At 40.1% G+C, this 16,877-nt stretch overlaps 2 protein-coding genes across 2 annotated transcripts in view; both read left to right on the top strand.

Annotated features, from left to right (window-relative positions):
- LOC124127857 (cell adhesion molecule 2-like) overlaps positions 1 to 10,647 on the top strand; it is a 54,144-nt gene extending 43,497 nt beyond the window's left edge. Inside the window, exons 9-11 of the mRNA XM_048398224.1 lie at positions 8,168 to 8,257; positions 9,709 to 9,798; positions 10,567 to 10,647. Coding sequence (XP_048254181.1) covers positions 8,168 to 8,257; positions 9,709 to 9,798; positions 10,567 to 10,595 — 209 coding nt within the window. The 3' untranslated portion in view covers positions 10,596 to 10,647. The remainder of the gene's footprint in view (positions 1 to 8,167; positions 8,258 to 9,708; positions 9,799 to 10,566) is intronic.
- Positions 10,648 to 10,651: 4 nt separating this feature from the next.
- LOC125381521 (farnesoic acid carboxyl-O-methyltransferase-like) overlaps positions 10,652 to 16,877 on the top strand; it is a 30,283-nt gene continuing 24,057 nt past the window's right edge. Inside the window, exon 1 of the mRNA XM_048398226.1 lies at positions 10,652 to 10,734. The gene's annotated coding sequence lies outside the window, so the exon portion shown is untranslated. The remainder of the gene's footprint in view (positions 10,735 to 16,877) is intronic.

Genomic DNA, 16,877 nt, shown 5'->3' with positions numbered 1-16,877 from the left:
GACTCACTCAATCTAATATTTGCAGATCCATTCAGTGAGAGCGGCCCCAATGTCAACCCCAACCATGCAAGGGGCACACACACACTGACTCACTCAATCTAATATTTGCAGATCCATTCAGTGACAGCGGCCCCAATGTCAGCCCCAACCATGCAAGGGGCACACACACACACTAACTCACTCACGCAATCTAATATTTGCAGATCCTTTCAGTGACAGCGCCCCCGATGTCAGCCCCAACCATGCAAGGGGCACACACACACTGACTCACTCGATCTAATATTTGCAGATCCATTCAGTGACAGCGCCCCCGATGTCAGCCCGAACCATGCAAGGGGCACACACACACTGACTCACTCAATCTAATATTTGCAGATCCATTCAGTGACAGCGGCCCCGATGTCAGCCCCAACCATGCAAGGGGCACACACACACTGACTCACTCGATCTAATATTTGCAGATCCATTCAGTGACAGCGCCCCCGATGTCAGCCCGAACCATGCAAGGGGCACACACACACTGACTCACTCAATCTAATATTTGCAGATCCATTCAGTGACAGTGACCCCAATGTCAGCCCCAACCATGCAAGGGGCACTCACACACTGACTCACTCAATCTAATATTTGCAGATCCATTCAGTGAGAGCGGCCCCAATGTCAGCCCCAACCATGCAAGGGGCACACACACACTAACTCACTCACGCAATCTAATATTTGCAGATCCTTTCAGTGACAGCGCCCCCGATGTCAGCCCCAACCATGCAAAGGGCACACACACACTGACTCACTCGATCTAATATTTGCAGATCCATTCAGTGACAGCGCCCCCGATGTCAGCCCGAACCATGCAAGGGGCACACACACACTGACTCACTCAATCTAATATTTGCAGATCCATTCAGTGACAGCGGCCCCAATGTCAGCCGAACCATGCAAGGGGCACACACACACTGACTCACTTAATCTAATATTTGCAGATCAATTCAGTGACAGTGATCCCAATGTCAGCCCCAACCATGCAAGGGGCACACACACACTGACTCACTCAATCTAATATTTGCAGATCCATTCAGTGACAGTGATCCCAATGTCAGCCCCAACCATGCAAGGGGCACACACACACTGACTCACTCAATCTAATATTTGCAGATCCATTGAGTGACAGCGGCCCCAATGTCAGCCGAACCATGCAAGGGGCACACACACACTGACTCACTCAATCTAATATTTGCAGATCCATTCAGTGAGAGCGGCCCCAATGTCAGCCCCAACCATGCAAGGGGCACACAATAGCTGACTCACTCAATCTAATATTTGCAGATCCATTCAGTGACAGCGGCCCCAATGTCAGCCCCAACCATGCAAAGGGCACTCACACACTGACTCACTCAATCTAATATTTGCAGATCCATTCAGTGACAGCGACCCGTTGTCAGCTCCAACCATGCAAGGGGCACACACACACTGACTCACGCAATGTAATATTTGCAGATCCATTCAGTGACAGCGACCCGTTGTCAGCTCCAACCATGCAAGGGGCACTCACACACTGACTCACGCAATGTAATATTTGCAGATCCATTCAGTGACAGTGATCCCAATGTCAGCCCCAACCATGCAAGGGGCACACACACACTGACTCACTCAATCTAATATTTGCAGATCCATTCAGTGAGAGCGGCCCCAATGTCAGCCCCAACCATGCAAGGGGCACACAATAGCTGACTCACTCAATCTAATATTTGCAGATCCATTCAGTGACAGCGCCCCTGTTGTCAGCCCCAACCATGCAAGGGGCACACACACACTGACTCACTCGATCTAATATTTGCAGATCCATTCAGTGACAGCGCCCCCAATGTCAGCACGAACCATGCAAGGGGCACACACACACTGACTCACTCAATCTAATATTTGCAGATCCATTCAGTGACAGTGATCCCAATGTCAGCCCCAACCATGCAAGGGGCACTCACACACTGACTCACTCAATCTAATATTTGCAGATCCATTCAGTGAGAGCGGCCCCAATGTCAGCCCCAACCATGCAAGGGGCACACACACACTAACTCACTCACGCAATCTAATATTTGCAGATCCTTTCAGTGACAGCGCCCCCGATGTCAGCCCCAACCATGGAAGGGGCACACACACACTGACTCACTCGATCTAATATTTGCAGATCCATTCAGTGACAGCGCCCCCGATGTCAGCCCCAACCATGCAAGGGGCACACACACACTGACTCACTCGATCTAATATTTGCAGATCCATTCAGTGACAGCGCCCCCGATGTCAGCCCCAACCATGCAAGGGGCACACACACACTGACTCACTTAATCTAATATTTGCAGATCCATTCAGTGACAGTGACCCTGTTGTCAGCTCCAAACCCTGCAGGTAGCAGACACACACTAACTCACTCACTCACTCACTCACCCTAACATCCGTCAGATCCGTTCAGTGAGAGTACTTTCAATGTCAGCTCCAACCTTCCAGGGGGCACACATTCACACTGACCCACTCACTCATGCTAACATTTTTTCAGATACATTCACCGAAAGTGACCCCGATGTCAGCTCCAACCCTGCAGGTGGCACACACACTGTTGGCGACACCGTCACCCTGAAGTGTAATGCTGATACCAACCCACCAGCAACCTTCTCCTGGCACAAAGAAGGAGACGATAATTCCACCACGCCGGGCGGAGAATGGACACTTTCCAATCTTCAGATAGAAGATTCAGGAACATACACATGTATGGCCACCAATGTTGTCGGTGGTGTGACGTACAATGCATCAAGATCTCTCAACATCAATGTTGGTGAGTACAGACAAGGTTTTGTTCATAGCTGAAGTGTCTACTTTCTAAACAGGCGAGAATGTCCAATCCCCATTGTCTGCTGTTAGAATGACGTTAACGTCTTTGCAAGATCGTGATCGTCTGTGACTGAATTAATGACTGCATACCACTCAGTTTCTCTTTCTCTACTTTCCATCCTCTGCAGTTGTCAAACCCATCATCCCATCAACCACAATCACGGCGACTTCTCGTGGACCTCCTCCAGGAAATACAGGTGTTGTTCAACCCGAAACAAAAGACACAGGTATGTCTGACAAACCTCCAGTGACGTCATCATATTTACTCCAGTCGGGTTAAATCTCACGAACAGGGATGTTGTCATATCCCACAGATTTTATTAATACAAAATCCGTTTATCTCTCTCTAGAAATTTATTTTGCATTTAAACACAATGTAATTTTTCTTTATTACCTGCGGATCGAATATGCAACCTTCGTATCTGTAGCCCGGTGAGTGTACCACTAAAATACCGTCGGAAATGCCACAACACTGATATTTTGCCGTGAAACGTTAATAAAAAGGAATAGAAAGATGTTTTATGAAAGTACCTCTTTAAAAAGGATCGTCCTAGGTTGGGTTTGAATAAATTAAATTTCCCTCAGTTCTAATTGCAATCTTACCGGAGGAATTTTCATCCAATGTAGAGGTTTGATGAAGGAAATCAGAAACATACTATAGATTTATGCAAATATGTTTTTGTCCCATAATAATAATTTGAGAACCTAATGGTATATTACTGCCTGTTAATGTGAATGATGCGATGAATTGGTATAATATAATAGTATTTAGTAATGTTTAAGTGTTTATTCACATCAGGGAATATTTGAATAATACTCCTATGATGCATGAAGCATTGCACGTGAAGAGCACAATCGTGGTTCGTGACACAGAGTCGACAGTAGCAAACGTCTTCAAGTATTTTGTGAAGGAGAGAGACAAGGGAGACCCATGCTTAGTGTTGCTAGGCTGTACTTCCGAGCAGGTAAAGCACTTGGAATGTCACACCAACAAATATATGGTATAATAAATAAATCAAAGAAGGTAGGGTCCGTATCTAAAGTTTCAGCAGGTAGAAAAAGAAAACCTGATAGTTTTGATAAAGGAGTTATAAGACGTAGACAAGTTTTACGAGCAGAAGGTGCCTCCGACATGTAAATGAATTCAGTAGGAAATTAGAGAAACGATAATTTTTTCACGAACTATGCTCATCATATCTCTGCATGAGATTGAGTTCAAATACACCGCACGTGGGGAGGACAGGGGTGTGTTCAGGGAAAAGTATTCTATGATATTTATGCATTCAAATTATCTAAATACCATTCATGACTACAGATGTCTAGGATTCCAAATCATTTACCTTGATGAGACATGGGTCCTTGACATTAAACAACAGTACCACCAACGTGATGATGCCAGCCTCGTCGCCCCTGTCATTATCTCGTTGAATGACACTGCTACCGATCTCGATTCTTCCTCTGACGAATCAGATATTGAGCTGTAATGATACTTGTGTGATGAAGAGAAACTTTGTCAGTCAGTTCTGCCTAAAGGATACCGATTGTTTGGGCGTCACATAGTATTAAAAGTACGATATATTTTTTATATGTATTGTGCTAAATTTATTCTATTTCGTTTTCTACATATCGCACGTTAATATCATATATCAATACATCTGGGAGCAATTTTTGTATTTTAAACTGAAACTATATTGCGTATTCAAAAATCAAATCTCACATTACTCGTTCAATCAGTGAATCAACATTCCAAGTACATTCTGTTATCCCATCATTACGATAACTTACAATTTCCAATGGTCGTAGAACAATTTTCAAGGTCTGCATTCCTTACACTTTCAAAGGTTTACTTAACATTTTCTATCTTTATTTCCCATTCATCCCTAACGTGAGAAATATTTGCATTTTTTTCTTTTGAGAGTCTCCCCTATGCATCGACTGTTGTGGTAAAATCTTGGTCAGATGTGTACCTGTCAGGTGACAAGACACCAAGTGTTACTGTCACCTGTAGTTATAGTCTGTTTCATACAACTTGGTACACCACTGGTTTTGTTGGACGTTTATCGTAATTGTAACTGTAAGCATGTATTTGTGGCAAAATTGCATCTGATTTAGCGCTTTGCCAAATTAGATCAATGCTATTTTAATAGGGGACGTTGGTCTCACGTGTACCTATATATGCTCTCTGTCTCATATCATTCATTCACCTGATGAATAATTAAGCATATACTCCGAAACGTTGTGTGCCTAATAAAAAAGAATCAAACATCCATAAATTCTCTTCCTTAAAAAAATTTGTTTTGTGTTTTTTTTGGTCTTTTTTTATTTCCATTGAAACATAAAACTGTTGATAAATGTTGTTTTAAGATTCATTCTTAGGTTTATAAGTTAGATACTTCTCTCGGATTTTTATGATATTTAAAACCTTTATCCCGCGGATGCGAGTTTTAAACATCATAAAGATCCTTTGACGTGCTCGTGCTTTATCCAACACATAAAGCTCTTCATGCCTCTTTTACAATGTTATGGCATCATTTCTAAGACTTCTTCAATAGCATATCTGTTCATGGCAATTCGATGTGCAGAGTTACTTGGGTTTGCCAGGATCTTCAGGGGTGTTGGATCGAGTCCTACATTCATCCGGACTCTATCCGTGCACCTGGCTTTGACAAAAGTTAAAGACTTCCAACTGTTTCTACCCTCCTCCCATATTAAGCTGGTTCGACTTGAAATAACTATAATACTATAATGATATAATATGCTCACTAGTACTATTGAGAAGTTATTAATTGCATACATGTTGGGGTAAAGTATTTTGCTTTATTACAAGCAAAGTAGATCCCCTTCACGGTTAAAGTTTTAAATATTTCTGAAAATAATGAATTATTTATCTCACATTTCCAATAACAGGTTTGTCTCAAGAACGCTTATGATTAACGAGTAAACCTTTCGGTACTTATATTTACAAAGAAGTATCAGACAAAAAATATACATTGCTCTGTGTGGATCGAAAATGTTTTGAACTACAATATATCAAGATAATAGCAAAAGATTTTTAGTTTTCATTTGTATTGATTCCGAGCCTACCAATAACTATGTACATAGATTCTAAAAGGTTTTCAAAATATCTGTATATCGAGCTTTGGAATGTAATCTGTTTTATCGGATATATAGATTGGTTATTTTCTTGCGTTGGCGTTTAATGTTTATATGAGATATGACTTCACATGATAGTAAATGTTTTAGCAGAGTGTCATCTACATCGCACATTAGGGACATTAAGTGGTATAATGTTAGTTTGGAGAGATTAGGCCATTAATACACTAAGTAACATCTGTTAATAATAATTAGTACACGGAGACATATTTATATTGCATTCTGCATTTGATGAGATTAATTGAAACAGAAATTTTAAAACTATTTGTTTCAGACAATACTGTAGTGATAGTTGTGTGTGTCATCATCGGTGTGCTGCTGATCACGGGGGTGTTGACAGGTGTGGTCTTCTACAGGAAAAGGAGAGGCATGATGGCTCTCGAAGGTAGAGTGCAAAGAAATCGTTCAATATTCCCTCTCACACAGTACCCAATATATCCCAAACCTAAAATAAAATCTTTCGATATGGTTTGAAGAGCTCTTAACAAAGAGACAATGAGGCATTTCATTATAAGTACATGTACCTAGTGTTTCATGTGTTTGGGGGTCGGTGTGTCTGTGTGCCATTAAGAACCGTTATGTTGCAGATGCGCACTGTGAGAAGCCTTATACAGCATTGGAACGTGGTACAAGTGTTTAACAGACATATGGAGTCATCAGGAGCGAAACTACACAGGGTAAACCCACTCACTACATGTCAACCAAAGAGTACGGATTTCTCATTGTAAATTGTAAGTTTTTAGAAATGCAGCAGTTCCTCACGGGCCATCACAAAGACAGGATCAGGTTTTCGCAATACCAGCAAACCGCACCATGTAAAGTCCCTGCATAAGAGTCTCGGTATATATAATGTTGCAAGAATATGAACTGCAATAGCACACATCAAAGGACAACTTTGTAAACTTGCATGAAACTTAATAATAATAAATTGTTGTGGGTAGACGGTTTAACCACCCAAGTGTCCACCTTCAGTAGAGAACGATGTGAAAACAGCTGATGAGTATTCCCTGAATTTCTATGAGACACCTTCATTTTAATAAAAGCGACAACATTCAGTTAAACTTATTGCCATATTTCCTTGTTTTGATTTTGCCAATCCTAACAGGAATTCCGATTCATATGCATGTTGAAACAGATCAGCATGAAGGGGAGAACAATCGGTTCCCTTTGGGATGCCTGCTTCTTGCCTAATGACTTATCCTAAAATGTCACATCGATGTCATCAATGAAGATGTCAAGCATTTCACTTAGTGCCTTCTCAGTAAACTTCAAATGACACTTGCTTTCAATTTGTATAATATTAATTGTCCTGAACCTCTGACGATAGATATATTGATATATACTAGTATATGGTCACTAGTAACCAATGTGACAAATTCCCCATGGATCAAGGAATTAAGTTTTTCATTACGTTTTCCTTTGAGTGGGATAGTGGTGTACAAAGTTGAAAAATCAAATGTTTTAATGTAATTAAACTTCGTTCTTTTCTGAGATTGCAAAAGTTCAAGTAAATCCTTCGACTTATTTTAAGAATACACGTGGCATTAACTCCATATCTCAAAGCCAAATATTTAGGTATGTGTAGGACATGGATAAACTTAAAGAGCTAATGATAACTCCAAACTAGGATGACATTTGAACTTAATGGGCAAGTATGGTAAGGTGAACTAACACACACATGGCGAAATCATTATCTGTTCTACACACCATAGAATTACTCAGTTTAGCTAATGGATGCATTTACAGTAATTTCTTGAGACTTGAGGGGTGAAATTGTCAAACTGCCTCACCGTTGTTTAAGACCATAATTACATTGTATGACTTTGTGACTTGGACATGTGCCTTTCTACTGCTACTGCGCATGCACAGAAATTGTGCATGGGATCCAGCAGAAATAGCCGAGTGCCAACTTCCTGCTTATAATATATTGTATGCATTGTACTTGCCTGTGGGGAATCGACCCTTTGGCCCTTGGGGTGACGAAGCAAATCTTTAACCACTAGGCCACCAAATCTAACAGCCTTTATACATTCATCCTTCTTCCACTCATATAAAGGATTTTCTTATTGTGGTTAGTAGTTTGAGTTCAACACCCCCTGGTTAACACTCGCTGATTGTATTTACTTTTCAGCACCCGCACAGCCAAGAGGTTTTCCAGTGTATGTTAATGAAAGCTTTGACCACGCTGTAGGAACAACAACAACATCTGCTTCGCGTACAGGTAGGACATACGTCAATAACAACATCGATCCCAATCCAACAACAAACTCAGACGTCTGAACCGTTAAGAAGGATGTATACAAGCAACTAATGGAAACAAACGAACAAAACCATGGTTCAGTGTCTATGCCACTCGGGTCCATTCCGTCCAGTCTCGGTATATATAATGTTGCAAGAGTATAAACTGCAATAGCACACATCAAAGGACAACTTTGTAAACTTGCATGGAACTTAATAATAATAAATTGTTGTGGGTAGACGGTTTAATAACCACCCAAGTGTCCACCTTCAGTAGAGAACGATGTGAAAACAGCTGATGAGTATTCCCTGAATTTCTATGAGACACCTTCATTTTAATAAAAGCGACAACATTCAGTTAAACTTATTTGCCATATTTCCTTGTTTTGATTTTACCAATCCTAACAGGAATTCCGATTCATATGCATGTTGAAACAGATCAGCATGAAGGGGAGAACAATCGGTTCCCTTTGGGATGCCTGCTTCTTGCCTAATGACTTATCCTAAAATGTCACATCGATGTCATCAATGAAGATGTCAAGCATTTCACTTATTGCCTTCTCAGTAAACTTCAAATGACACTTGCTTTCAATTTGTATAATATTAATTGTCCTGAACCTCTGACCATAGATATATTGCTATATACTAGTATATGGTCACTAGTAACCAATGTAACAAATTCCCCATGGATCAAGGAATTAAGTTTTTCATTACGTTTTCCTTTGAGTGGGATAGTGGTGTACAAAGTTGAAAAATCAAATGTTTTAATGTAATTAAACTTCGTTCTTTTCTGAGATTGCAAAAGTTCAAGTAAATCCTTCGACTTATTTTAAGAATACACGTGGCATTAACTCCATATCTCAAAGCCAAATATTTAGGTATGTGTAGGACATGGATAAACTTAAAGAGCTAATGATAACTCCAAACTAGGATGACATTTGAACTTAATGGGCAAGTATGGTAAGGTGAACTAACACACACATGGCGAAATCATTATCTGTTCTACACACCATAGAATTACTCAGTTTAGCTAATGGATGCATTTACAGTAATTTCTTGAGACTTGAGGGGTGAAATTGTCAAACTGCCTCACCGTTGTTTTAGACCATAATTACATTGTATGACTTTGTGACTTGGACATGTGCCTTTCTACTGCTACTGCGCATGTGCAGAAATTGTGCATGGGATCCAGCAGAAATAGCCGAGTGCCAACTTCCTGCTTATAATATATTGTATGCATTGTACTTGCCTGTGGGGAATCGACCCTTTGGCCCTTGGGGTGACGAAGCAAATCTTTAACCACTAGGCCACCAAATCTAACAGCCTTTATACATTCATCCTTCTTCCACTCATTTAAATGATTTTCTTATTGTGGTTAGTAGTTTGAGTTCAACACCCCCTGGTTAACACTCGCTGATTGTATTTACTTTTCAGCACCCGCACAGCCAAGAGGTTTTCCAGTGTATGTTAATAAAAGCTTTGACAACGCTGTAGGAACAAAGACAACATCTTTTTCGCGTACAGGTAGGACATACGTCAATAACAACATCGATCCCAATCCAACAACAAACTCAGACGTCTGAACCGTTAAGAAGGATGTATACAAGCAACTAATGGAAACAAACGAACAAAACCATGGTTCAGTGTCTATGCCACTCGGGTCCATTCCAATTATACCGACACCTTCACAGTACCCCGGGAAGCGATAGGTTAGGGAAAATGCTCCAATATATTGTAAAGAGCGTAACGTCATACCCGCCACATATAGTTCGGATAACAGTATGGCCTTTCTTGAAGACCAGTTAATCCTTGGAATAACATGAACACTGATTTGAAGACAAAAGCTAACAAACAATTTGAATGGTTATGTAAGGCTCACGACTGTCGCCATGTGGTCATGTGTCGTTTGACAGTCTCATGCACGAATCTACTTCCAGTATGGATTCCTGCTAGTGAGGCCGAGATCTGATTGGATTGAGTCGAGCAAAGTATCTCGATGTGTGGGAGACATAATCAAAGTCCAACAACAGCATTCCACTTAATACTTTCTGTAAATTCGAGTCAATGGGTAGAGCTGTTCAGAGAAAGTGTTATACCTTGCAAAAGTACATTAAACCAGATGTAAAATCTGAATTTCAAACTTACCTTGTGCCACATCGCATGTTTCAACTGACGTTTGTTTCCTTTATGATATGGCAAACATTTGGTTGCCTATGACCAATCTAACTTCTTGTAAAAAAAGACATCATACACATATTTCATATTCTCTAAGACGATTTCTTTTTTCCGCAGATGGGCCAATCTATGAAGACCTCAATTGACCTTTCACATTGCATGTCTGTCAGTCCTCACTGAGATAGAAACATGTTTCTGTACACACATTTACCATCTGAATATGTTTTCAAATAGTAACAGTGAGGATGTGTGTAGAAGTGTTCAGCATATCTTCTTATATGGAAGGTAGGAGTACATGTTCAATAACGTGAGTAGACACTGTTTTTTTATAACATGTGACGTGTAAACAGAAATATCCAAGCGTAAGTTATTTCTTTCAGTGTCCTATATATATAGAATACATTTTGTGCATTAGGCCTCCCCTCACGAATGTATACATGTTGACCTCGGGTGTTTTACTGCGTGGGAGAATGTGTCATCCCCTACCGGTGCAGTTCCAACATAAATGAAAGGTGTGGACATTTCAACATTAGCTCCAAAGAAGATGACCAATTCTTCAAGTCCGCGAATGTGTATAAATCAAGAAATGTGAGAATGGACACAATTTAAAACAAAGCACGTCCTCTGTATAAATAAGTAATGTCATCCTTGAAAGTCGTAGTCACTCTCAATACCTATCTCCTCCTATGTTCTGCAGTTCCTGCAGAAAGAGACAGGCGTTAACCATATGGTGATTATCTTAATAACAGGAATCATTTTTCGATGTCTGTAAAAATTTCAATACTATATCGGAAGTGCACTTGCCATAAGGTCGGGCGATAGAGACATGGGGTCAAAATAACTGATACATTAACACTAAAACTCAAAAGAAGCTCATAAAGTCAAATCATGTGACAAGACAAGTCGTTATTTGCGTGTGTGACCACACCCTGCATCAATGCACGCCAAAATACGTCACCTCATGGGTGTCGTCAGTAGCCGGGTGACGTCAGCAGGAATTCTAATCCAGTAAAACCTGTTCAAGCTGCTGTCTGTTTTCTGAGGAGGTATGCGTTGTCTCAGCTGTCGATCACGATGATCCCAGAGAGACTCTATGGGATTAATGTCTGGAGACCAAGGCAATACGTTGACGTTAACGTTGTGTAGATATTGCTGAACAAGTCAGGTGCAATGAGGTCGTGCGTGATCCTGCTGCAAAAGGGTACCTCTTGCCTGTCCATGAATGGCACTACAACAGGTCGCAAAACTTCGTCCTTGAATTTTTGGCCAGTCAGATTCCAACGGTTAAACGTTCTTGCAATCCGCCGTTGAGAGGCCCCCATATCAGCCATACCAGTAGATCTGTCACGTTCCTCTTGTGTGAGTCTCGGCATTTCTATGATGTTCTCTTTGATGCTGCATCCTTGCTCTGCCCAACAGCGGTAATAATGTGATAATTATGCACGAACATTTTCAGCAGTTCCTATTTTCCATGACTTCATGGAATTCAGTGAATCCTGCAAAAAGTGACTTTCATGTGTGCACAGAGTGTGTTTTGGTGAATGTTTACTGATAATGTTCTAACTTATTTCACCGTCTTTAATTCAGATAAAACTTCATTTACAAGTGATAAGTTTATTTTGCCCCGTAGTTTATTTAAATTGGGAATCATCTTAACAGTATATCTTTTGTTAATTTCAGGGGTATTTTTAGATCTTAATATGAAACAGACGAGGCTCTTGCACTACTCTCTTTTAGTTCAGATGGGGAAATCAGTAGGGATTTGATGTTTGATCATTTCAGATGGATATCGGTTCCTCGATGTACCTGAAGCTAACTTTTTGTCCAAAGTCCCATGTTTGATGCCAAATACTCATTGAGGGATATGAAATCTGAAAATAATAATCGTCAGAACTACATGGCCATTCACTGTAGTAATTGTTCATTATTAGATACATGCTTAGAACTTATTATCCCCCGCCACGAAGTGGAAGGGGGATAAAGGAATGGGTGCCGTCCGTCCGTCCTTCCGTCCGGCCGTCCGTCACATTTCGTTTTCGGAGCAGATCTTGAAAACCGTACTATATTTCTTCACCAAACTTGGCACATAGATAGGTCTAGTGGAGAACTGGTGCCTTTTGATAGTTTGGGATTTAAAAAAAAATCATTTTTCGAGTTTTAATTGCAAATACTTTGATTTAGACTGAAAATGGTGGTAGTCCTCGTTTCCGGAGCAGATCTTGAATACCGTACCATTTTTCTTCACCATATTTTGCACATTGATAGGTCTAGTGGTGAACTGGTGCCTTTTGATAGTTTGGGATTTTTTTTTAAAGTTATTTTTCGAGTTTCCATGGCAACGACTTTGATTTAGACTGAAAATGGCGGTAGTCCTCTTTTCCGGAGCAGATCTTGAAAACCGTACCATTTTTCTTCACCATATTTTGCACATTGATAGGTCTAGTGGTGAACTGGTGCCTTTTGATAGTTTGGAATTTTAAAAAAAGTTAATATTCGAGTTTCCATGGCAACGACTTTGATTTAGACTGAAAACGGCGGTAGTCCTCGTTTCCGGAGCAGATCTTGAAAACCGTACTATATTTCTTCATCAAACTTGGCACATAGATAGATCTAGTGGTGAACTGGTGCCTTTTCATAGTTTGGGATTTTAAAAAAATATATTTTTCGAGTTTCCATGGCAACGACTTTGATTTAGACTGAAAATGGCGGTAGTCCTCGTTTCCGGAGCTGATCTTGAAAACCGTACCATTTTTCTTCCCCATATTTTGCACATTCATAGGTCTAGTGGTGAACTCGTGCCTTTTGATAGCTTCGGATTTTTTTTAAAAGTTATTTTTCGAGTTTCCATGGCAACGACTTTGATTTAGGCTGAAAATGGCGGTAGTCCTCGTTTCCGGAGAAGATCTTGAAAAACGTACTATATTTCTTTACCAAACTTGGCACATAATGTCATCTCACAGTATTGAATACATTTCCTTTCCTGTCGGTAAGTTCTGCGTCGCTTGAGTGTATGTTCCTCCAAAAGTGTCATGGACACAGTTGTTGCATTCACTGACTAACTTCATACAGAAACACAACTCATAACAAATACATCAGTGTAACTGATCTTAAACCTACTCAACTGTATAAACAATATATGTTCTTGTCAACCATACTCTGAACCATCACTTGCTTGATAATGGTGTTAGAACCTACACCGAAACCATCGCTCCTAATTGTAATAAAGAAGTTGTTCGTCCATATGTCTCATCCTTACTCATTACAAATTCAGTAACATATAAACTGCAGATGGAAAAACAACACCAGTTATAACTTTTTTTAGTGCTGCAATTAGGCCATTTACAAAAAGGCCCAGTGAACATAGTTTACAGGAGCTAATGCATTGCACACAACCGGACATGTCATATTGGTGGGGGGTAAGAGTATTTCATGCTTGTTTGTATTATTTCATGCCTGGAAAAAATCAATATAAACTGGATAATTATACATTCAATACATTTTCTTGCTCTTCTGGAGTCCTCGAACTTGACTCGAAAGTGCGCGTTATCGTCATCGATGTCACTGCTTCATCATAAGTTGTAAGGGTTAGGGTTAGGTCATCATTTAATAATCTACTAACTGTATCAGGTCAATACTTAGATATCTCATTCTGATTGGCGAAATTGGCATTCATAAGTGCATGAGCGACTCAATTTAACGTTCATGCGTTTTTCGTGAGACCGTATTCTTGAAATCACGTAAACACTGACAGACTAATTATGCATTGTTGGGGGATCCCGGAGAATCCCTAGCACGAATACATACAGAAACGTCGTTTCTGATTATTTGGATCATTTTATCTAAAAACTCAGCGGTTTAGCATACATTGAGAAACGTCAGAGAGTTTGACTGCATAATCGTTCATGAATATCTTAGCTACGACCCATCCTAGTGATCAAAACGAAGAATTACACACACCAAAATTATCGTAGTGTCGACTCGATCCGTGTCTAGACTGACAGTGACAGTCTACAGCAAACTATGAATTTACCTTAACACTATTTGATACATCCATACAATCACCTTACAAGATTCAATTCGTCAATGATTACCAACAAATGTAACTGCCACAGGTTCATTAATAACTTCGAAAATTTCTCCCGTCACGTCTAACGTGTCTGCCATTGTGACGTCTTGTACTTGATGTACATGTATTACGACGCGCTGTCATTGTGACGTCGTGTACTTGATGTACATGTATTACGACGCGCTGTCATTGTGACGTCGTGTACTTGATGTACATGTATTACGACGCGCTGTCATTGTGACGTCTTGTACTTGATGTACATGTATTACGACGCGCTGTCATTGTGACGTCGTGTACCTGATGTACATGTATTACGACGCGCTGTCATTGTGACGGACTGAGGTTGTTCTAAACACACCTTTCACACAAAATAATGATTTTTTAATGCATTCGTTGTAACAACTACAACAGATGTTCTCTTCGAGTAAGTTGAGCATTTTACTCTTGCGTCACCCCTCTTTTTGACTTACTATTTTATTCCGCGACACACCTGGTTGTGGTATGGCTGTCAGTGTAAACATAAGTCACACGTCAAACGAAGTCTCTGTAGCTAGAAGGCAGGCTGTATAAGGGTGCGATTCAAGGCCTATCTTCCAAGGCCTGCCTTGCGTCTCATTTAGTTGCCCAGTAGGTACCGAATTATGGACTAGGCTTTGTGTTTCCATTTTCAATGAATGAATGAACGAATGAATAATTTGGTAAACCGACTATAGACCGATTATACAATTACATCATTACATAACATCATACAAGTTAGGGACATAACTTAAGGGAATTGATTTATTCACCCAGCACCAAGCATCACTTATCACATTCTGCCGAATAACGTATTCATTTATTTATTCATTCATTCAATACTATTTTCGAACCTGCCAATTCCAAAGTAGGTGTACAACTTATAACTGAATCTCTCATTTGAACTACGAAGTAAAATTGCAACCAACTTTTTGAGTCCATGTCGGGCAAAGGAATAATCTTGTTCCAGTACAGCTGCTACTCCAACGTCAAAGCAGACATTATATATTACCTGATTTATGACTTGTCCCTGGGATGAGCAGCTACAGGCTAAGAAGTTGAATGTAAGTATGACAGTGTTTGTTTGTTGTTGTTTTTGTTTAACGCCGCGCTCAGCAATATCCCAGCCATATGACGGCGGTCTGTAAATAATCGAGTCTGGACCAGACAATCCAGTGATTGACATCATGAGCATCGATCCACGCAATTGGGATACGATGACATGCATCAGCCAAGTTAGCGAGCCTGACCACCCGATCCCGTTACTCGCCTCTTACGACAAGCATAGTCGCCTTTTACAGCAAGCATGGGTTACTGAAGACCTATTCTACCCCAGATCTGCCCGGGTCAATGTATGATACAGATGTATATTACTGATTATGTTTCTGAAACAAGAGTTTCGACGTTTAATTGCTACGAGTGTCTGATAACTTAGTTACACGGGATGATTATGTGAAAGTGTAAGCTGTATCTGCTCTTGTTCCTTGATGTGCAAACCTGAAACTTTCCATGTCACATAGCCAAACCTTTGAGAGTCATTGTCGAGTTTTTGTCTCTAATCTTTAATTCGAAAAACATATTTATGCATTACGGTGTTTCAAAACAAGATTTGGAAAACTCAGAGGACCAGTTCACTCATTAAAATTGACACACGGATGTTGTCACGGTTTCCACAAAGTCTCTAACGAAATATGTTTATTAACATAGCCTGGTAACTTCGCACACAATGTTGTTTCGATCGATTGATGCAATGTTGATTCATTCACAATTGTGCAAGTTGGGAATGTAATTGCTCATGATAGTACAGACAGGTTATATGTACAATGAAGCTCCCCTTCGACCAAGCTGGAAGCGTGTGTTCATGCTCTGACGAAATTTGAACATAATAACATTGCCATCGTGATAAATTCATTTGTTTCACGAACTGTCAGAGGTTGCCTGCAAATAGCATTTTCTCAATGCAGTTTTAATAAAACAATTGGGAAGAATGCAGTTGTTGTCCCTCTTTTCTCCAAATCCCATTAAGTATATATGTCAAGGTCGTAGAAATATAACTCCAATATGAACGCTGACGAATTGAAGTTAGGGAGAGAGAGAGAGCTATATTTCAGTAAAGGGGCCACCGGCCCATTATACAAATATACATGATATCAGAGTTAGACAATTTCAGCGCCAATGAGAAAGTTATTACGCTTTTTAAAAGCAAGAAATATAAATTTAGCTAAAGCATTAATTTTGCATGGGGTTTTATCAAAAGTTACATTTGTGTAAAAACAATAAGGTAGAACCTTACGTCTCAAACTGTCATAGTATGGACATTGTAAACAAAAATGATATTCAGATTCCA

The sequence above is a fragment of the Haliotis rufescens genome, unplaced genomic scaffold (genome assembly GCF_023055435.1).
Source record: "Haliotis rufescens isolate VD_foot unplaced genomic scaffold, xgHalRufe1.0.p SCAF_18, whole genome shotgun sequence".
Lineage (NCBI taxonomy): Eukaryota > Metazoa > Mollusca > Gastropoda > Lepetellida > Haliotidae > Haliotis > Haliotis rufescens.
The sequence above is the reverse complement of the archived record's forward strand: the minus strand, read 5'-3'. Positions and strand labels throughout refer to the sequence as shown.